This window comes from Macrotis lagotis, chromosome X (assembly GCF_037893015.1).
Source record: "Macrotis lagotis isolate mMagLag1 chromosome X, bilby.v1.9.chrom.fasta, whole genome shotgun sequence".
NCBI lineage: Eukaryota > Metazoa > Chordata > Mammalia > Peramelemorphia > Peramelidae > Macrotis > Macrotis lagotis.
The window spans coordinates 184,761,031-184,784,486 of NC_133666.1; the positions used below are offsets into that span (position 1 = coordinate 184,761,031).

The 23,456-nt window shown below is 36.1% G+C and overlaps 1 protein-coding gene across 2 annotated transcripts in view; it reads left to right on the top strand.

Moving 5' to 3' along the window:
* Nucleotides 1–23,456, top strand: part of GLIPR2 (GLI pathogenesis related 2) — an 82,291-nt gene that overhangs the window by 53,855 nt on the left and 4,980 nt on the right. Inside the window, exons 2-4 of one of the 2 annotated variants that reach the window (XM_074201671.1) lie at nucleotides 3,526–3,634; nucleotides 3,958–4,061; nucleotides 13,439–13,516. In XM_074201671.1, coding sequence (XP_074057772.1) covers nucleotides 3,526–3,634; nucleotides 3,958–4,061; nucleotides 13,439–13,516 — 291 coding nt within the window. Of the gene's footprint in view, nucleotides 1–3,525; nucleotides 3,635–3,957; nucleotides 4,062–13,438; nucleotides 13,517–23,456 lie in introns of those variants that run through there. The other variant, XM_074201670.1, reaches the window with a different exon arrangement.

Genomic DNA, 23,456 nt, shown 5'->3' on the forward strand with positions numbered 1-23,456 from the left:
TTTATATTTGTGTTAATGATCTTCCCTGTTGCCATAGTAGCTCTTTATGGTTAGGTCCTTTTTGTTTTGTTTACTCGTTCTTCCAAGCTGACTTCTTTAGATTTTATGCTAGTGTTAGGCTCTACACTCTTCTTGGGTTGGGGTGGGAATATGGAAAGGGGAAATGTCTGACTTTTAAGTTCTATTTTCTTATGGCCTGTACTGCTTTCCTAGCTCTTGACTGGGAGCCTGAAAGTTTTCAGTCCTTCCAAATAGTGTGATTTGGGAGAGGCCTGTTCATTGCTTTCTTTATCTGAGCTCTGTAAGTTCCTGATCCAATTGTGAACTCCATTTGCTTGCTGCTGGTTGGGAGTGTGATGTGACTGCCACTTGTCTTAGTCACTGTTTGCCTACTGGGAGGTTCTGTGGCTTCAGTGACATAACTACCTGTGCCCTTTTGGCATGGGATATTGTGCTCTGCTCCTGGGAACTGAGCCACGTGACTCTCATGAGCTTTCTAGAATGTGTTCAGTATGCAGATATCTTTCTTAGAACTGGGTTACAGTGCTGCCAGATGGCATCCATTCTTGCACCTGGGTCTTGCTCAGAGATCCCCTGGGCCCTCTTTCTGATGCCCTGGCATGGTTCTCTCTTGAGTCCATGGGTACCATAATGCTCCCTGGGACTGTCATTCGTCACATGTTCTGGATCAGACCACATGCCCAGTTCTCTCTTTCCATCTCTGTAAGCTGCCTGGGATGGAAAAAACCAACAAACCAAAAAAACCTCACTATGACTTAATCTTGTCTTCTCTGATGAGAATTAAGTCTTGGCATACTCCAGATCTTTATTGAAGAGTTATGGGAAGAAGAGCCTGATTCTAATGCTTTCTATCACATAACCATTTCAGCTCTGTTCCCTCCTATAATCTCTTGAAGAGAAATGGAGAAGTAGCCTTTAAAAATTTTTCAAGGTCAGTGTAGTTAGGGAGTATGAACCATGCTGTTAGCTTTAAGGTGCTATTTCCAGGTGAAGGTAAATTTCTAAATTACATGTATATCATCTTTTTAAAAGAATTTTTAATTTTATTTTTTCTCAAAAATATGTAAAAACAATTTTTAACATTTTTTTTTATAATTTGAGTTCTGAATTACCTCCCTTTTCATATTTTTCCTTGAGAAGGCAAGCACTTTGATATAAATTATATAAATACAGTCATGCAAAATGTTTTCATATTAGCCATGTTCTAAAAGAGAACACAGACAAAAAAAAGAACAAGTTTAAAAAGTATACTTCATTCTGAATTCAGATTCCATTAGTTCTTTCTCTGGGGGTGGATAGCATTTTTCATCAAGTATCTTTTGGAATTGTCTTGGATATTGTATTGTTGAGACTAGATAAATCATTAAGTTACTGCCTTTATTGTCTATAATGTTCTGGCTTTTTCTTTACTTCCTTCTTTCTTTCTTTCTTTCTTTCTTTCTTCCTTCCTTCCTTCCTTCCTTCCTTCCTTCCTTCCTTCCTTCCTTCCTTCCTTCCTTCCTTCCTTCCTTTCTTTTTTAGGTTTTTGTAAGGCAAATGGGGTTAAGTGGCTTGCCCAAGGCCACACAGCTAGGTAATTATTAAGTGTCTGAGACCGGATTTGAACCCAAGTACTCCTGACTCCAGGGCCGGTGCTTCATCCACTGCGCCACCTAGCCACCCCTGTTCTGGCTTTTTCTGAGAGGATCCTGCTTATCATTTATTATAGCATAATAGTGTTCCATCTCAATAATATATTATAACTTGTTAAGCTACTCTCCAGTTGATGAGCATCTTCTCAATTACTAATTATTTACCACTACAAAAAGAGAAGTGTTTTTGTAGGGGTGGCTAGGTGGCGCAGTGGATGAAGCACCGGCCCTGGAGTCAGGAATACCTGGGTTCAAATCCGGTCTCAGACACTTAATAATTACCTAGCTGTGTGGCCTTGGGCAAGCCACTTAACCCCATTTGCCTTACAAAAACCTAAAAAAACAAAAGAGTTTTTGTACACATAAGTTCTTTTCCTTTTTTTTTTTAATCTCTTTGGAATTTAGACCTAGTAGTGGTATTGCTGAGTTAAAGGATATGTAGTTTTTTTAAATAACCTTTAGGCATAGAGTTCCAGATTGCTCTCCAAAATGGTTGGTTCAGTTCACAATTCCACCAAAAGTACATTGGTGTTCTATTTTTCCACATTCCCCTCCAGGATTTGTCTTTTTTCCTTTTCTTTTATTTTAGCCAGGCTGATAGGTTTGGTGTGATGCCTCGAAGTTGTTTTAATTTGCAGTTCTCTAATCAGCAATTCAGTATTTTTCATATGACTATAAATAGTTTCAATTTATTCTTCTGGATATATCTATCCATCTTTTTCATGATGTTTTGTTTTAAAATATCATATGGGCATAGTAACGTTGATGGATGTTAGATATTGGCATGAAAGAAGAAAAGGTTTGCTGACTGATTTTTTTTAGTACTCTTTCTTCTTACCCTCTTTGCCTCTGAGATTTAATCTGCCTCACTGTTATAAAAGCTTATTTTTGTTATTTACTGTACTAGGTGCAGTGCAGGGCTTGATCTATCAGATCACACATTCCCCTCTTTTGTTTTATGAAGTTTAAATTAAATGGAAGTTAGGGTTACAACCACAGTAGCTCAGAGATCCCATTTAGGAAAGTTCCTAACAATTAACCAGAAGTTTGGCTTTCTATCCTGCTTTAAATTTAGAGGTAACTCTATTTAACCCTTGCATTTTTTTTGGTAAAGAAAACATGGTGTCAAGGGGCGGCTAGGTGGCATAGTGGATAAAGCACCGGCCTTGGAGTCCAGGAGTACCTGGGTTCAAATCTGGTCTCAGACACTTAATAATTACCTAGATGTGTGGCCTTGGGCAAGCCACTTAACCACATTTGCCTTGCAAAAACCTAAAAAAAAAATGGTGTCTATAATTTATATGGTGTCTGTAAATGAACAAGAGTATTATATAGTGTCTCTAAAAGGCACCAAGAAGGTAAGTTGGAGAAGGAGTAGAACTTTTCTTGGAACTTTCCCCAAGCTTGAAAAAATGGTTACAAAGCAAAACATTAGATTAAATTAAATCATCAGAGTTGCTTGTAAGATGCATCAGATCAGCCCTACTACTCCATTCGCCTATCTCTTGGAGTCTCCTTTGCCAGTGATTCTTTCCTATTTTGCTCATTAAGACTAGCAGGACTAGAGAAGTTGATTCGAATGTTACTGTTAATTCAGCTCTTCCCATTTTCATAGTCTCTCTCTCCAACCTCTGTATTTTTCAAATAGCTTCAGAGCCTGACTCATTTCTGCTCTTCAGCTCAAAGGTTATAATAATCCCAAAACCTTCTCTAAGCCAAGAGGGAAATGCTTGTCCCTCTGAACTATAAATGCCAAGATGCCATTTATTTTTCAAATTCCTATTATACTTCAGTAATTTTGGTTATGGTTGTTTCTTTTTACTACTTGTTAACAGTATATAATGGAATACTTCAATGTTTTAATTTGTTTCAGCTTCAAAGCAGTTTGCTGGAGATCTCTTAAAAGCTCACAATGACTATAGACGGAAACATGGCTGCCCCCCATTAAAACTCGACAACAAATTAAACCAAGAAGCACAACAGTGAGTCATTACTTAACACATAGAGATTCTGAAATTTTTTCTGCTTTTTTGAAAGTACTTAGCACCTAAGTATCCTGTGTGATTATGTTATCTGATAATTTGTATATTTCCTGTTATAATGATGTTTTCTTAGTGTCATTTAATGTTAAGGAAGTTGGGTTTTGGGTTTGTTTTTTTTTTTTAACAAATTGGATTTTGGGACAATACATTTTTGAGATTTAGATGTAAATATGGGTGATGAAAGGGGGGGTACTTAGAAGTTTAATTAAGGTTCATCCATTTCTGTTTATAATTTTAGTAAATGCTATGATTTTCTTTGCTAGGTATGCAGATGCACTGGCTATAACAAAGGTTCTCAAACATAGCTCAGATTCCAGTAGGGGAAATTGTGGAGAAAATCTAGCATGGGCTTCCTATGATCAACCAGGTATGTTTCATTCTTTCATACTCTCTTATCAGAATTACAATATTCTAAATTCATCTCTGAAATTTTACTTACTTCATTTTTTTGTGGGCTATGTATATTTACAATTCTGGTCTGATTTTTTTTTTCCCCTAAAAGTTAATTTGTAATTTTCTCACACATGCTCCTCTGTACTGAATTCTGTATTTCCTGCTCTATTTTTAATCTATTTGTGTACATTTAGAACCAAAACTTAGTTCATGACATAAAAATGCAACTCTCTTCTCTCTCCCTTCCCATCTAATTTTTCTCCTTTACTTTCTATACCTACCTCTCCCAATTCCAATCCCATTCCCTGTGCTTTAAATTGCACCCTCAGGGCATGTTCTTGTCATAGCTCCATTATCCATTTCTGCATTTGTTACTTTTTATGGGATACTCTTAAGTATGATTGTCACATGATAGCATTATTTGAATTTACCTTTGTTTTATAATTGTAGAACTGAATTCTAACTACTTTCAAATAAGGTTGAACACTATTAGGTATGTTGAAAACTGGAATATTTTAGTTAGAACTTCCCACGTTAGGTAAGATAGCACTTTTTCCTCTTCCAGTCACCAAAGTCAGAGGTATTTGAGATCAGTACAGGATCTCTACTTGCACACATAAAATAGTATGTTTATTGGGCTTATTGAGTTGTATTTTCTTTGATTTTAAAATTTATTTCCTCAGTTTGAAAGGTGCTTTATATTGTTTTTTTCTTTGGGAAATACCTTTATTAAATTGGTTTCCAAGCTTGTAAATATTTGCAGCCCAGGCTTCTCTGAGCCTGTCCAGTTTTGCCCTTGAGGAGCCTTTTGAGCATACCCAGGTTCCCTAACATGGAGCCCACTGTATCCCTGCCTGGTAAGTGAGAGCTAGTTGCCTTTGATTGACCACTTGCATCTTTAAAACTGGAGTGACTAAGCCTTTCATATGCTTGCTGCCATCTTTGACCTGCCCTTTTTGTGAACTGAGCTGGTTAGAGAAGAAAGAAAATCTTTCCCTTTCTCTTCCTGTTAACTCCTAGCTCCAAGAAATGGTCCTGGGAGCATTTGTTTTTGTTCCATGTTGTTTGACCTAAGTTTTAGATATTGGAGGTGACCTGCAGAGACCTGGAAAGTTGAATCATAGTGATGTTGATGCCCAGAGCCAGGATTGCAGAAAGGATGGTAAAAACAGCCATCCAGCCATCCTGGCTTGGAAATCCAAAGAAATCAGCAAGTCTGAGACTTGAGGCCAAGGGGGATTTGGGATTTGGAACTGGAACTGTGCTCTGTGGGAATAGAGTTAAGCTAGGAACCTAATCCTCCTTCCCTTCACACTTACACCATCTTTACACTATTTGTGCCACATCAGTCCTGAGTCTTCCACTTCAACCTAGAACTTTTGAGGCCCTTCTGAGAGCAGCATTGAACTCCTGAAATAGATGAGAAAAGGAGCTTCTGGAAACATCTAGCTAATCAGGAAAATCCTTTGAATTAGGCCCTAAGAAGAAATTTAATCTCATGTGAATGACCAATATCTGCAGCATATATATACAAGTCAGCCAGGAGGTACTGCTGCTGTTCACTCTATTTTATTTTACAAAAAAAAAAAGTAGTTAACACAGCATGTCATAGTTTACAAAGCACCTTAGAACAGGAGTTCCTTCTAAAAAATTTTTTTTCTCAAATACATGTCAAAAAAATGACATTTGTGTTTTAAAACTTTGAGTTCCAAATTAGCTCCCTTCCTACTCTCACCTAACTCATGCAGAACATATTTTTATGTTGGATGTGTTGCAGAAGAACTCCATCCAAACTCCATTTTTCTTTCTCTGGAGGTGATAGCATTTTTCATAATAAATCCTTTAGAATTGTCTTGGACCATTGTATTGCTGAGAATTACTGTCATTCACAGTTGATCATCCGACAATATTGCTGTTACTGTGTACAGTGTTCTTTGGGTTCTCCTCACTTCACTTTGCATTAGCTCATCAAAGTTTTCCTAGGTTTTTCTGAGAACATCCTGCTTATCATTTCTTATAGCATAGTAGCATTCCGTCACAATCATATACCACAGTTTGTTCACTCATTCCCCAGTTGATGGCTATCTCTTTGGGATTAAGATCTAGTAGTGATATTGGACTGCGTTAAAGAGTATGCATAGTTTTATGGCACTTTGGACATGGAGTTCCTAATTGTTTTTCAAAAATAGTTGTATCAGTTCACAACTCCACTAAGAGTACATTAAGGTTCCTATTTTTCCTCCAACATTTGGTTAATACATCAGTAAAGAAAAATGACAACCTAATAGATATGAGATGGTATCTCAGAGTTACTTTAATCTGTATTTCTCTAATCATTAGAGATGTAGAGGTCTTTTCATATGTCAATAGATAGCTTTAATGCCATCTTCTGAAAACTTCCTAGAACAGAAGCTCTTTACTTTTTTTGATATAGATCACTTTGGCAATCTGTTGAAAATCATTTACCTCTTCTCAAAAAAAAATTTAGATTATGGTAATAGGGCATGATATATTTCATTTAATGATTGATGAAAATAAAGATGTAATTTTTTTCATCCAAATTCATAAGCCCCCAAAATTATATCCATCAATACCATGGTGCTTTTGACTTTAAAGTACCTTCTATGATTTGCTCAGCAGTCTCTCCAGGCCTAGAGAACTTTCATTACACATTCCTTAAATTATGAGCATTGGACTTCAAGCTGTTCTATAGCATGTACATAGCTATTTGCTTTCTAGAGGCTCTTGGATACATCACTTACCTTCCTTACTATTCACTATCCTTACACTTGCACTTTATTCTTCTTCAAGCAAATATTTAGTTTCAAGAATTATTTAGAATCCTCTTCAATTTTCTCATTCTTGTCCATTCTTAGGAATTGTTTTTCTCCTTCTCTCCTTAATCTTGTCTTGTCTTTTCATTTTATTTGTGAGTTTAAAAGGCCCTGAGATGATTAATTAATAGCAGTGTTAGTACTTTACTCATGTCAAAGAAAATGAAATCCTATTTTGAAGTAAAATTAGAGAAAAACGTGGTGGAAGTGTGGAGGTATTTGGTTTAGAAGAAAATTGGTTCTTCTCTTTAATGCCTACCCTTAAGGAGACAGAATTTTTTTTTTTTGCAGTCCTCCCTTTAGATGTGATTCTCTAAGCTGCCAGCAGCTTCAGGGAGGAAATTTCTTGAAAACAAATGGTATAATGAACTCCCTCAGAGTAGTTCTGGGAGAAAGTTTTTCCTTACCAAGCCTCTCTCCCCTTTTATGCTGCTCATTCTGGCATGCCATTGCAGCCAGCTTCATATGGCTTATGTCCCTACTCTGGGAGTAATTATTCCTACTTGTCAATCAAGTCTTTTTGGTTCATTTCTAATTGCCACTTGGAAAACTCCAACAATTTGAAGAGAGTTTCTTCTCTGTGATCAAATGTAACTTCCCTTTCAAGTACCCTTGAACAAAGTACATTGAATAAATTTAAGTTTTATCTTACAAAGCTTCTAGACAGTAGGAGAAGGAAAAAGCCTACTAAGAGCCAAACACTAAGTACTTTTTATGAATATTCTCTCATTTATTATCTCCATTCTACATTTGAGGAAACTGAGGCAAAGAGAAATTAAGTGACTTTCCAGGGGTCACACACAAATCTTAAGTATTTGAGTCCCGATTTGAACTTGAGTCTTTGAAATCCAGACCCAGCACTTCATCCAATATTCCACTGACTGCCAAACTAGATGATCAATCCAATAGATAAACTTTGCAACAAATACACACTCTCCCTGAAGGGGAAAAGGAAATTTGACCATTTAGTAGATCCCAGCAAACAAGAAAAGCTACTGTCTTTACTTTGGTGGCTATAGGGAGTCCTGCATGTCACACCACATGGTGGCACAAGTAGCAGAACTAGTAGCAACCATGGTGACTGCTCAGTTCAGAACTCCTCCTCTTCCCATGATGAGGAGGACTTGATGATCACTCAGCTTCTAATGATCTCCAAAGGTGGTAGCAGAGGAACCAGCCAGGCGCATTCTGTCATGGCTCCAATTTCTTTCGTTCATTGTGATGTTAGCCTGCTTTCAGGCCCCCTTTACACATACTTAGCTCTTGAGAGAATAGCTACTTCCTCCAAAATGGCTGAAGGAAGGGATTTTCTTTCCAAGGTAGAGAGTCTCACAGGAGTGTAAGGAGTGTTCAAGAGAACTAGCTGCTCTGGTTTGAGGGCATACCTTTTCAAGGCTGCTGATTTTCCATTGATGTCCACAGTACTCTACTCTCACCTGTGGTTCCAAGAAACTGTAGCATGTGCAGCAGCCACACCCTGGTAAACCATCTCTGCAAACAACCCATTGGTGAATTAAGAGATTAGGTTTTTGGCCTTCCCCATGATGGGAAGGGAGAGGAAGTTTGTCAGGGAAATAATGGTAAATTTTAGTCCTGCTGATTTGCCAATTTGTGTGTCTTACACACACCAAAGCTCCTTAACAAAAGAGTCTCCTTGTTGAAGCTTTTGCAATAAATTTTGGCATCATCATTTGGCATCATTTCTGTCTCAATTCTTCTGAGTTGAAATGTAGTTAGGTGGTAAACTTACTGGTTATGAATATTTGCAGTCTTTCCATGTTTAGAGACTCCAAAATATAAGTAATGGGTGTAGTGCCTATATAGGATGTAAAAGATTAGGATATCATTCGTTGTGGAGTTGTGCATAAGTACTAGGCATATCACATATCTTGTTTGATTATACTTAACAAATTCAACAGGATATAGATAAACCATTCAGACTATGGGTCCCCTTGAGTATGTCAAGGTATAATTTGAAGTTAAATACTTGCCCAGGATCACATATTTCTATGTCAGAGGTTAGACTTGAATCCTGATTTTACTGATCAGCTTTTTCTCTACTACACCACAGTGCCTCTTCACCAGTATCTCAAACATACTATAATTGGAACCAATTAGTGCTAACATTCTGCTGATAAAAAGTAGACACAGATATGCCAGAACCAAAGTACTTCTTTGTTGATACTAGCAACTTCTTTGAATAATTTCCAGTTATATTTCAAATACAGAAACTCTCTGGCCTTATTTAGGCCTGTCCCCAGGTAAGTTAGATTTTGTATGAAACCATCTTAAGAGAAAGTTATTCAACAGAAATAGATATCAAAGGTACCTAGAGCTAATGCAGATAAGGAAAGCTCCCTTGCACCCATCATATTCTGCCAGCCTAGAGCTTGAGATCCCCTGTATACTCAAGTGATAAGGAAATAATATCCTTTATTCACCTGAGCCAAGATCTCAATTATCTTTTAGCATAAAAGTAGTCTAGCAGGCAGAGGGAGAAGGGTTAGAATATTATTCCTATCACATTGGATCATTTTTGTTATTCAGTCTTCCAGGTTCAAGCTGTTTCAAAGGCAGTAAATTTGTTTTCCATTTTGTTGTGAGTTCCTTGAGGAGAGGGACTGACTTGTTCCCCTGTACACTTCTGACTTGGATAGCAGTGCAGTTCTCTTTTTTTTTTTATCTTCCTTGTGTTGGGTCATATGTGTGCAGGTGAGAGAGAGACCCATAAGGTATGATGTCATGATAACTACCTCTTTAAGTAGTTAGATGACATAGTGTTATAGAGTACCAGGCCTGAAGACAGGAAGACCTCTATTCCATTTTCTTCTGGTTCCCCCCCCCCCCACTTCATCCTGCCCCTCCTCAAAAGTCTGTTTATCCTTGCATTTAATAGTTCTCCCCTGCCCTTTTTCCAGTCTCCCTACCCTCCTATTTCCCTCTTGGATAAGATGCATTTATTTCTATATCTAATTGAGTATGTATAAAGTCTTTCTTTCAACTGATTCTGATGTGAGGTTCAAGCATTGCCTGCCACCTCACCCCCATTTTCTTTTTTTTTAAATTTAAGGTAATTGGGTTAAGAGTGACTTACCCAAGGTCTAGAAATTATGAACACAGGCAAGCAATAAAAAAAAATTGATATGGTTAAAAGAGATAAATAAGCAGGAACACATCATTATGTTTAAAGGCAGTCTGGATAATCAAATAATAGCAACATTTAATGCACATAGACTGAATAATATAACATCGAAATACTTGAAAAACTACTCAAATTTCAGGGAAAACCATCAATTTATAATAGTTGGAAAGCTCAATGAATTCCTTTCAGACCAAAACAGGTATTACAAAAAAAAGAAAAAGACTAAGGCAGCTTGTTGGTACAGTGTATAGAATGCTAGTCTCAGACAGCATTAGTTGCGTCACTCTAGGCAGGTCACTTAATATTATTTGATTCAGTTTCTTCATCCGTAAAATGAGTTAGAGAAGGAAATTGCAATTTTGCCAAGAAAACTCCAGATGGGGTCCTGAAGAGTTGGACACGGCTGAAAATGACTGGACAACAACAACAAAAAAAAAGATAAAACTAGAACTTTAGAAAAGTTACATATGATAGATTGATTTCTAATTAGTGGCTAGATTAATGATTGAGTGATTATTGATTGGAAATTGAAAAATGCACATATTTCTCAAATATTCATAACCTTTATCAAAAATTTTACCTAGTAGCTAAGATAATTAAAATCTCATAAACATGGAGGGAAAAACAGAAATATTAGCATATACTTTGTTTACCAAAACAGTTAAAATTGTAATCATAAAGTTTCTTTGAAAAGAACATTTAGGGGAGGCTAAGTGGCGCAGTGAATAGAGCACTGGCCCTGGAGTCAGGAGTATCTGAGTTCAAATCTGGCCTCAGATACTTAATAATTACCTAGCTGTGTGGCCTTGGTCAAGCCACTTAACCGCAATGCCTTGCAAAAATTTTTAAAAAAAGGAAAAAGTTGGTGAATTGTTTTAATTCTAAAACAATTAGAAAAGCAATATTTTTTTTAAAAATCAACAAAAAATTTAAAATTTTTTGAAAATCAAAGAAGAGATAACCAAAAATGAATTCATAAACAAATTTTGGGGAAAAAATAAAAAATCATTAGCCAATATGATTTTTTTAAAAAAAGATAAAACTAAATTGCCTTTATCAACAAGGAAAAATCATACAAATCAAGAGAAATAATGGTACTGTTTGAAATTACTTTGCTCAAATTTATGCCAACAGCATTGGTAACTTTAAAAAATGAATTGGATGAATAGATGTAAAAATTTTAAATGTATGATTATCAGAACAAGAAATAGAGAATTTAAGTAATTCAGCTTCAAAAAAGGAATTGAACAAGAAAATCTAGGAACAATTAATTCCAAAATTACATAAATTACTTGGAAAAAAATAGAACATAAAGGTATCCTACTAAACCACTACCATGAGTCAAATATGTCCTCATAGCTAAACCAGGGAAAGAAAGTGGAGGGGGAAATAAACTAAATTCATAGCTCTAATATTTATGTAAAAGTGCTGAATAAAGTTAGTAAAGAGGCTATAGTAACATTTAAAAGATGATACAGTATTTATAGTAGGAATGTTGTTTGGTTCAGTATTAGGAATACGTCAAACATAATAAAACCTATTCATACCAGAAATAATAAAATAATAAAAATGCAGAAAAGACTTTAACTAGTTAATTATACCCCTTTTTGTAAAAATTTATTTTTTATAAAACACAAAAAGGATATTCCTTAATATATTGGTAAATAGTAGCTATCTAGAACTAAGAGCTAGATAGTCTATAATGAAGAAATGATAAAGTCTTTCAAACAAATTGGAGAGTATAGTCAAGAATATTTATCATTCCTGCCAGTATATGATATTGTCTGAGAAATTATATTTAAAAAAATTAAGGAAATAATCATAACAAAAGTAAATTACTCTTTATGTGGATGATACAATAATTTAAAAGAGTAAAAGTAGGGTCAAAGGATGTGAAGAGGCAGTTCCCCAAAAAAAGAATACAGACCATAAATAAATATATCAAAAAATCTGCAAACAAATAACCGTAAGATAAATTCAAATTAAAATGGCTAAGATTCTATGTCACATATTAAAGTGGCAAAAAAAAAATAGCAGTTATTGAAAGGACTGGCAGGAGAGACACAGTGTCCTGGAACTGTGAAGTAATCCAACCATTCTGAGAAGCAATTTGGAACTATAAAAGACGTTCAACTGAACCTATCATTTGGCCCAGATAGTATTTACCAAAACTATCAAATTAGTCAAAGGAAGATGGAAAAGAGTCCATATGTACAAATATATTTATAGCAGCACTTTTTATAAATATGTATATATTTTAATTGTTCCAATTGCATGTTTTTTCAAGTTTTTTCAACATTCATCCACATGTATATGCATATTAAGTTACAAAATTTTCTTCCACCCTTCCTGCCCACCATCCCTCCCCTCAGTGGCAAATAATCTGGTGAATATTGTACATATACATTTGTGTTTAGCATGTTTAATGATTAGTTATTTTCTGGTTGATAAGTTAAAATTAAGGGGAAAAGAAAGAAAACCATGAGATAGGAAAGAAAAACTTATAAAAAATTTTAAAAGTGAATATAGTATTCATTCAAATTCTATAAGGTTTTTGTGGGGGAAGGGGTTGTTTTTTCTTTCTCTAGATGTGGATAGCATTGTCCATAAGAAATTTCCTAGGGTTGTCCCAGCTCTCTGAACCTCTGAGAGGAGCTGCATCCATCAAGGCTGATCAACTCACAATGTTGTTAATGTGTACAATGTTCTCTTGGTTCTGCTCCCTTCATCAGTACCTGTAATTCATTCTGTGTTTCTCTAGAGTCATGGTTTCTTTTAGAACAATAATATTCATATATACCATTACTTCTATAGCCATTCCCAAACTGATAGTCATTCCTTCAATTTCCAATTCTTTGCCACTACAAAAAAGAGCTGTATAGCAGCACTTTCTAACAAGAAAGTAGGAAACAAGTAGGTGTCCATCAGCTGGGGAATAACTGAACAAATTATCATACGTGAATTAATGAAATATTGCTCCCTCTTAGAAATGATAAGGGATGAATTCAGACAAATCTGGGAAAATTTATATGAATTGATGCCAATGAAGTGAACAGAACCAGGAGAAAGTAATCTACAATTTAAAGAAAAGTAGTTTTGAAAGACTTAACAACTATGATTATTCGTGATTCTAGTCTGATAATAAATCATGCTTTTCTTTTCTTAGCAAGGAGGTGATGTACTAAAGTTGGATAATGATACATAAATTTTCATGCAAGGATAAGAATTTGGAGAGAGATTATCTTGCACCAGCTTCCTTTTTTTAAAAATTTGTTTTTACAAATTATCAAAATATCTTAATGCCTAGTAATCTAGTTTTAAAATTCTTTTGTGCTGCCATTGTATTTTGATAGGATCATCCCTTTTTTTCTATAGGGCATGATGTAGCTGACAGATGGTATAGTGAAATAAAAAATTATGACTATAAGAATCCAGGATTCGCCCCAGAATCAGGTGAGTATGTTTTGCCATTATTTTATTATTCAAAGTACAAGCTTTGGGGGCAGCTAGGTGGTGCAGTGGATAGAGCACTGACCCTGGAATCAGGAGTACCTGAGCTCAAATCGGGCCTCAAACCCTTAATAATTACCTAACTATGTGGCCTTGGGCAAGCCACTTAACCCCACAAAAAAAAAAGTACAAGCTTTGGTTTTTATTTTCTCTTAATTACAAAGATAGGAAACCCAATCAGCTAACACTTCCAAGCTCACATTTCTAGTATTTTTTTCATTCAGTAAAACAAACAAAAAAAAGTTATAAAAGGCAGCCATTTCACCATTTTTTTTCTACTTAGGTTTTTTGATTAAAACATTCTGGTTCATTATAGAATTGCAGGTTTACATATAGTCTGATGATCTTATATGTAGTAGAAGTTTTTAAGCACACATACACACACACACACACAAAATTTAAGGGAGATGTGTCCATCATATGATGCAACCTCCCCTTGAAGTCCTTTGCTATACCTGAGTTATCCTAAGACTTGAGAATTCAAGGGGAAGTTAGACTTAGACCTTAGATCATTTCTCAAAACCTAATGCATTATTTCTGTCTTTCTCTCTTGAGGTGATAGGTAAAAGCCCTGTTTTATATGCCTTCTGTTAATGAAGAGAGTTCATAAATGTTATTTTTTGTTGGTTTTTTGTTTAAGCAAGAAAAAAGACTTGTTAGACCCAAGCATGAAATGTTAGAAGTGTGAACAACAGAACAAAAGAAGGGGTCTAATCCAACTGTTACCTGAACAGGAGTCCCCTCCCCAACATTTCTGCCCATCAGTCATCTAGCCTCTATGTAAAGATCTCCATAGAGAGATAATTAATTATCTCCAAAGATAGCCCATTTCCACTTTTATACAGCTTTCCTTTTTGGAAAATTTTTCCTTCTATCAAATCTAATCTATTTTTTCCTTTGACTTCCACCCATTGTTTCTCTCTCTCTCTCTCTCTTTTTTTTTGAAGCTAAACAGAACAGGTCTTTTACATAATACTCTCATATGCTTGGAATCAGCTATCCTATTCCATCTAATTATAATTCAATTCAATAAACATTTATTAAATATCTCCTTTGTGCCAGGCCTCCTCCTGGATCATTGCCTTGTCATGGTGGAGAGGGCTTACCCAAGACAGACAGGTCCCCTTGTCTGTCATTGAACTCTAATGGATGAGGGTGTGAGAAATTAATTCAAGTGATCATTACATATATTCATAGGCAAGAATCCCTTAGATGAAAAAGGGGTAGCCTTCATAGTTAATAAAAGGGTGAGAAAAATTAGTATTGGAATATAATGTGAAAAATGACAGAAGGGTTTCTGTTCGAATTCAAGGCAAACTGTTCAACACTGCCCCCCCCCCCCCCAAAAAGAAATGTCACATTCATCATAGGAGATTGGTATGCTAAAATAGAAAATCAAAAAATAAGAAGACTAATAGGCAGGCTTAGCCTTGAAGTACAAAATGAAGCATGGCACAGAATAATAATAGCTCACTGATTATAGCAAACACTCATTTTCAACAATCCAAATGGTGACTCTATATATGGACATCACCAGATAGTCAATATCGAATCAAAAACTCTATAGAGTGGGACAGCTAGGTGGCACAGTCAGGTAACCTGAGTTCAAATTCAGCCTCGGATACTTAATTATTGCCTAGCTGTGTGATCTTGGGCAAGTCACTTAACCCCATTGCTTTAAATAATAATTTTTTAAAATTTTAAAATCTTATAGAGTTGACTGTGGACCAAATTGAGCCTTTTTATTTGTAAAATTTAAATTTAAACCAAGAAAGTAGAGACTGTAGTCTTTAGACTGTAAAGCTATAGCCTAAAAAACATCCTTTATGGATATGAAATGGAGGTGATGAACAGATTTAAGAAATTAGTTTTCTCAAAAATTAGAGATCACACAGATAAAGGACCTGAAGAACTATGGACAGAAATTTTCGATATTGTACCAGGAAACAGCAATAAACAACATCCCAAAGACAAAGAAAACTAAGAGAGTAAAATGACTGTCTGATGAGACTTTACACATAACTTAGGAAAGAAGAAAAGGGAAAGAAAAAGATATACCTGAGTGAATACAGAATCATAGAGAAAGTAAAGAGAGATAAGATTTTCTTAGATAAGCAATGCAGTGAAATAGAAGAAACCAAAATGGCAAAGACAGATTTCTTGGAGAAAGTTAAGAGATATCAAGGGAAAGTTTCATGCAACAACGGACTGGATAAAAGACAAAAACCTCAAAGATTTAACAGAATCAGAAGAGATTAAGAAGAGGTGGCAAGAATACACAAAAGCACTATACAAGAAAGATCTTCACTGATAATCACACTTATGTGGTTATTAATCTAGAGGCAGACATACTGGAGAATGAAGTCAAGTGAAGTGGTCCTTGAGAAGTACTGCTAAAAAATAAAGCTAATGGAAATGGCAAATTCCAACTGAGTTATTTAAAATTGAATTGTTGAGTAAATATGCCAGCAAATGGAAAACTCAGTAGTGACCACTATATTGAAAAAGATTGATTTACATCCCAGGTCTAAAGAAGGACGATAACAAAAAATGTTCAAATTACCTAAAAGTGCTCATTTCACATGTCAGCAAGAGTATGCTTAAGATTTTGTAAGCTAGGGATCAACAACATATTGAATCAAGAAATTACCAGAATAACAGGCAGGTTTTCAAAGAGACTGGGAAACTAGAGACCAAATTACCAACATTCACTAGATTGTGGAGGGAATTCCAGAAAAAACATCATCTTCTGATTCATTGACTTCACTGAAGTCCTTGACTGTGTGGATCACAACAAAATAGTGGCAAGTCCTCAAAGAGATGGGCCAGATCATCATATTTATCTCCTAGGGTAGCAGATCAAGAAGCAATAGTTAGAAATGAACATGAAACAACTGATTGGTTTAAGATTTGAAACATAGTACAACGAAGATATATATTGTATCTATCACCTTATTTATTTAACTTACTTGCAGAGTCCATCATGAAAAATTTTAGACTCAGTGAATCAAAAGCTGTAATTAAGATTATTGAGAGAAATATCAACATTCTCAGGTATGCAGATAATACCCCTCTAATCATAGAAGGTGTGGAAGAATTAAGAAGTCTGTTGATGGTGTGAAAAAGGAGAATGTAAAAGCTGACCTGAAGCTTTAACATAAAAAAAGAATCCTAAGATAAGGGCAACTAGTCCCATCATTTTCTGCCAATTACAAGAAGAAAAGGACTCAAAGGTCACTAAAGGTAGCAACAACAACCATGAATTTAAAAGACACTTGCTCCTTGGAAGCAAAGCTTTGACCAATCTGGATGGCAAACTAAAAAAGCAGATACATCATCACTTTGCTAACAAAGGTCCCCATAAACAAAGCTGTAGGGCGGCTAGGTGGCATAGTGGATAAAGCACCTGCCTTGGAGTCAGGAGTACCTGGGTTCAAATCCGGTCTCAGACATTTAATAATGACCTAGCTGTGTGGCCTTGAGCAAGCCACTTAACCCCATTTGCCTTGCCAAAAACCTAAAAAAAAAATAAGAAGAAAAAAAAAAGAACAAAGCTGTATTTTTTCCAGTGGTAATATATCACTGTGAGAGTTGTACCATATGAAAACTGATAGCTGCAAGAATTGACTTTTTTAATTGTGCTGAAGAAGACTTTTGAGAGTTACTTGGATTGAAAGGGATTAAATCAGTCAATACTTAAAAGCAAATAATTTAGACTTAATTGGAAGGATAAATACTGAAGCTTAAATACACTTTGGCCACAAAATGAGAAGACAGGACTCATTGGAAAGACCGTGATGTTGGAAAAGATCGAAGGCTAAAGGAAAAGGGAATGACAAGATAAGATGGATCAAGTGTCATGGAAGCAATGAACATAAACTTGGACAGACTTAAGGAGACTATGGAAGACAGGAGCTACTGTCCATAAGCTCACAGTCAGACGTGACTGGATAATGACAACACATGCCAGACATTCTGCTAAACCCTAGGAATGCAAATAGAGACAGTCCTTGCCCTCAAAGAGCTTATGGTCTAGGGGGGAAGATTACACAGAAAAAGAAATTGAAAAGGGAATGGGAGAAAGCCAGGAATCCAGGAAGTACTTAGCTCTGGGGCATATTGTTCCCATAGAATAGATTGGAGCAGAATAGCTGTTGGAAATGGAGTTTCCAGGAAACTTGTTAGCCCTTATAGAAGACTTTGGGAGGAGTTTAGAGCTCTGTTCTCTAGCTAGAAGGGAAAGGCAACTAGGGCTGAGTTGAAAAAGAATAGTTTCAAAATCCAAGTCAGAATCTTCTCATCATGATGTTTCTAGATATGGTCTAAGGGGAGCAGTGTGCAACATGACCCTCCTCTTCAGATGTGACATTCTGCCCCTCAGTGCAGCCTAACATCTCATTAGCTTTGGGGGCTACTGTATTAAGTCCTTTCATTCATAGTAAGTTTGCAGTTTACTGTAACTTCAGATCTTCTTCAAACAAATTATTATATAGCAATGTATTCTTGTGAAGTTGTTTTTTAAAATAAATCCAGGTTTAGGGTTTTGTTTATCATTAACCAAATTTCATCTTACTGGATTTGGCCCATCATTCTGACCTTTAAAAATCTTTGTAGGGACGGCTAGGTGGCATAGTAAATAAAGTACTGGCCTTGGAGTCAGGAGTACCTGGGTTCAAATCTGATCTCAGACACTGATAATAATTACCTAGCTGTGTGGCTTTGGGCAAGCCACTTAACCCCATAAGTGTTTCATGAAACTCGGAGCTTCTAACTTCATGTTCAGATTTAATAAGTATACTTTCATCCTGGTTGCTGATAAAAAGAAAGTTGAATAAGTCCCCTAAAGACTTTCTTTTGAGAAATAGTCCTCTCACTGAACTACTTTGAATTCACATAACTTTCATCACTTTTCCCATGTCTTTCTATCATGACCACAAGAATAATATGATAGGCTTTGCTGAAATGTAAGTATACTATGCTTATAGCATTCCTGATCTCTGACTAGATTCCTGATCCAATAACCATTTCAAAAAAAGAAACTGAACTTAGACTTGAATGACTAGTTTTCTATAAAGCTATGCTAGCCTTGTGATCATTCTTTACCCTTTTATAAATGCTTACAAATATCATTGTAATAATAGATTCCACAGTTGGGCCACTAGCCATTCTGTGTATTTTAATTTTCTGAGAATGAGTTCTCTGTTACTTTCTGAATAATGATCATCTTTCTTCCTTAAAGTTTTGCATTCAGTTTTTATCTGTTCCAGGAAAAGAAACTGGAGATTTTTTTCTGCTAAGTTTTATGGTGATTATAATTCAGAAAATATTTTTCAGGACCATTTTACTTTCTGTTGAATCTGAAGCAGTTTTTCATAATAGTCTAGAATTATGAATTTCAAACTGGAGGGGATACCAGAACTAATCTCAGTGCTCCTAGGGTTTTGCTCTGACCAACCTAAAACTCTTCATTCATTCATTCTGAGTACCAGAGGGCTTACTGTTGCATCTAGTACCACTTGATCTGTCAGAGAACAAAACAACAAGCTTTCCTCTCCCCATCACTGAAATCATACAACAGAGATGGGGTTGCTTTACTTACACATGCTTAATGGCTTCTTTCTTTTTTTTCCCTAGTTTTTTTTTTTTTTTTTTTTTTGCAAGGCAAATGGGGTTAAGTGGCTTGCCCAAAGCCACACAGCTAGGTAATTATTAAGTGTCTGAGACCAGATTTGAACCCAGGTATTCCTGACTCCAGGGCTGGTGCTTCATCCTCTATACCACCTAGCTGCCCCTAGTGGTTTATTCATGAGAAAGATAAAGATAGGAAATGCTCAGAAGAGTAAAGTTATTTACAAAGAAAAATACTATAATATGTAATATTTCCATACCTTCAGAATTCCAGATATGGATCCCAAGCCCCTATTCCATATGTATTCAACTCTCTAGTATGTCCCTAAAGAATAAGAGAGACATTGAGACCACAAACCAATGACACTTAATGCCCAGATGCTCACTTGCCCTATCAATTAAGTGTTGTCACTAAGGACTCAAGTTAGCTGGGCAAGAGGCAATGTGCAAAAGTATCTGAATTGGGAATTCTGGCCCTACGCCAATTAATTAGCTCTGAGATCTTAAACAAGTAAATTATATACTCAAGGCCTCAATTTTCTCATGTTTAAAATGAGGAATTTAGTTTAGGTGTTTTCTAAGTTCCCATTCAACTAAATAATTTTTTCTTGGATATCATAGTAACCTTTCAGTTGGTCTCCCTGCTTTTAAGTCTTTGTATACTCTGATCATCTTCCTGTACTACCAGAATCTAGTTTGACATTTAAAGCTTTTTACAATCTGACCCCTTGCTACCTTTCCAGATTTCCCCACACTAATTCAGTTAAACTGACCTTATTGCTGTTCCTCACCCACAATGCTCAAATTGCTATTTCTTTCTTCTTCATGACTGTCCCTTCAGGGAGGTATTACTCTCCATCCTCATCTGTCCCTCTTGACTTATTTCCTTTAAGATCCAACTCAAGGGGCAGCTTAAGTGGCACAGTGGGTAGAGCACTGGCCTTGGAGGCAAGAGTACTCCCTGAGTTCAAATCCAGCCTCAGACACTTAATTACCTAGCTGTGTAACCTTGGGCAAGTCACTTAACCCCCACTGCTTTGCAAAAAAACCAACCAAACAAAAAATATCCAACTCAGGGGCAGCTGGGTGGATAGAAGAGGAAGGAGTGAGGAGGACCTGAGTTCAAATGCTGAGTCAAACTAGACACTTGATAATTACTAGCTCGGTGACCTTGGGTAAATCACTTAAGCCCAGTTGCCCCACAAAAAAAGTCAAAAAAAAAAAACAAAGACCTAACTTAGATTCTACTTTCTGCAATATTCTACCTTCTTCCCCCACATCTTATTTTCTCTTCACTTCCTTCATTCAGTGACTTTTTCCTCTTTTGAAGTCTACTCAAACTATATTTGCCTATATTAGATTGCTTCCTGTCAGGGAGAAAGAAGAAGAGAAAAATGTGAAAATGTAAACTTTCTTTAAAAAATTTGTTGAAAATTACCATTGCATGTAGTTGGAAAAATAAATTTAAAAACATTATAGTATCTATAACATACCAACCCCAGGATATTCTCCTCTTTTTTCAAAAAATTCAACACCTGTCTTACCATCTTCTCCCCACTTCCAAGGTTTAACACAGTCTCTAGTGTACTTAGTGGGTATATAGTAAATTCTTAATGACTTACTGACTGATTAAGGGAATTTACTCTCCATGTATATTCTCTGTAAAACTCTCCAACCTTCTATTTCCTCAGTCTTCTTCTAACCTTACTTCTTCATTCCACCTCAGCCACATAATATGCTTTGTCACTCCTTTCTTTATCTGTTCTTTGCTCTCATCAATACTGCCATTTCCTTTGCTGCTCAGGATTTTCTTGAATTATTACCTCTGCTCTTTTTTCTTCCCTTTCCAACCTCAACCAAATAATCAGGTATTTCAGCTCTATACCGTCCTTTCCTTTTGAATCTCCAGTTGTTCTCTTGCTAAACATCAATTCTGTATTATATCCACCTCTGCTCCTATTCACCATTTACTGAGGGAAGTATTACAACTATGTTGACTTAATGTATTACAAATTCATCTTATCCAGCTTCAATTGGGCCTTTACTACATCAAGACAGTGTGATTATTTCACTCTTAATTAGTTCCATATCTCACTACTCACAGAAGTGATTCTAAACTTTCTATTCATTCTTCAGGCTCCATATAACTTCTCTTTCCCAAACCTCTCTCAGTTAAAGACCTTGCCTTTTACTTTACTAAAAAAAATTAAGTCCATTCTTTTCCTCTCAAAATTCATTGGCGTCATCCTCCATTCACTGTTACTCTTCCTTTTCCACAGTCTCAAAAAATAGCCCTTCTCCTTGCCAAGGTCAATACATCTAGGTGTGCATTTCATCTTCTATCGGTTCCAGCAAACTGCACCTTCAGTCTTTCTCCACTCTCTTGAATTTTTAACTTCTCCTTGTCTACTGATTACTTTTCCTCTTGTTTTTGAAATGTGCCCCCCATCTCTCCCATTTAAAAAAAAAATTTCACTAGATCTTGCTGTCTCCTCAAGTTATTTTCCTATAGCTCTCCATTTTTCAGGAAAATTCCTTGAAGAAATTGTCTACACTTAGTACCTTCATCTCCTCATCTTTCCTCTCCTACTTACTCCTTAGCATCTTGTCATCTAGCTTCCAATTTCATTTCTCAATAGAAACTGTTCTCTTCTCATTGTCAAAATTGATAGCTTTTCCAGGGTCTAAAGCCTCCTAACTATTTGCTGCATTTGGTGTTGCTAACCACCTCTTTCTCTTAGGCACTCTCTTCTCTGTTTCATCTCCTGCCTATCTGACCACTCCTGCCTCATCATCATTATTACCCCTTGGATATTCCCCAGAGTTCTATACTGAGTCCTCTTTCTCTTCCTCTGGATTACTCTTAGTAACTTTTCCAGCTTCCATGAGTTTAACTACATCTCTGTGCAGATGACTATGATCTTTATAATCAGCTCAAGCTGATGGTGTATGTGGAAGGCATCCTTCCAGTATCTTAGGTTCCTAATCTCAGCATTATCCTAGATTCCTTCTTCTCCCTTACCCCAGATGGTTACTTCATAAATCTTGGTGTTTTTAGCTTCACAACATCCCTCCCACTCAACTCCTTCATTCTAATCATGCAAATGACATCTAAATTGAGGTCCTCATTACCTTTTGCCTAGATTATTGCAAAAGAGGTTTCCCAGCCTCAAGTCTTAGCATTTAAACAATGAGACCGATGGGAAAGAAATATCCGGCTAAATTGTCTCTAGTCTTCATTGACTCTTTAGTCATGTTGTTTTTTTTTTCATTCAATTCCATACACCTCCATACACCAATAGCCTTCCAGCACAACTATAAGAATTAATTCCAGGGAGGAACAACATTTTGTAGGTGATACTCTCTTAAATAGCAAAATCATTCTAACCCAGTGAAATTACCGTGTTTTTGCCTCTTTCAGTAGTTTTCCAGCATATATTGCAAATGGAAACACTACAAGGAAATTTCTGACATTCTGAATAGTCTTATATTGATTGATAGTTTCAGATTTTTGTAGATGTAGGGGGAAAAATGAGGATCAAATAAAACAAGACCAAAGTATCTCTACTACTTAAAGTAGAAGACACATCAGACCCCCATTTTCTTTCACACTTTTTTATCTTAACCTCCCTTTGCTAATATAACACTCTTCTCTCCTAGTTCCTAGTTCTCTTATCTGTCTGACAGCTTCTGTGATTGTTCTCCAGTTCACCACCTTGGTGAACTCATCTATTCCCAAAGATTCTGATCAAACTGAATGTGCTCCAAGCTGAACAAATACTCTTTCCCCAAACTTATCCTGACTCCAAACTTGCCCTTTTTTTGAGAGTAACACCATCCTTCTAGTAGTGCAAGTTTGTCATTTCAGAGTGATCTTTGACTTCTCTCTCACTCCCAAAAACCAGTCAGTTAATAGATTTTGTTCATTTAAAATTACATTTCGGGCAGCTAGGTGGCACAGTGGATAGAACACTGACCTTGGAGTCAGGAGTACCTGAGTTCAAATCCAGTCTGACCCTTAATAATTACCTAGTTGTGTGACCTTGGGCAATTCACTTAACTCCACTGCCTTGTAGAAAAATAATAATAATAAAATTACATCTCTCACCTTCCCCTTTGTTTCCTACACATCATCACTACCCTAGTGTAGGGTCTCATTCTTTCACCTGAACCTCTGTAACAGTCTTCTCATTGCTCTCCCTTTATAATCTTCCCTTCTCCAATCTAATATTCATATAGCTGCCAAGTCATCTTC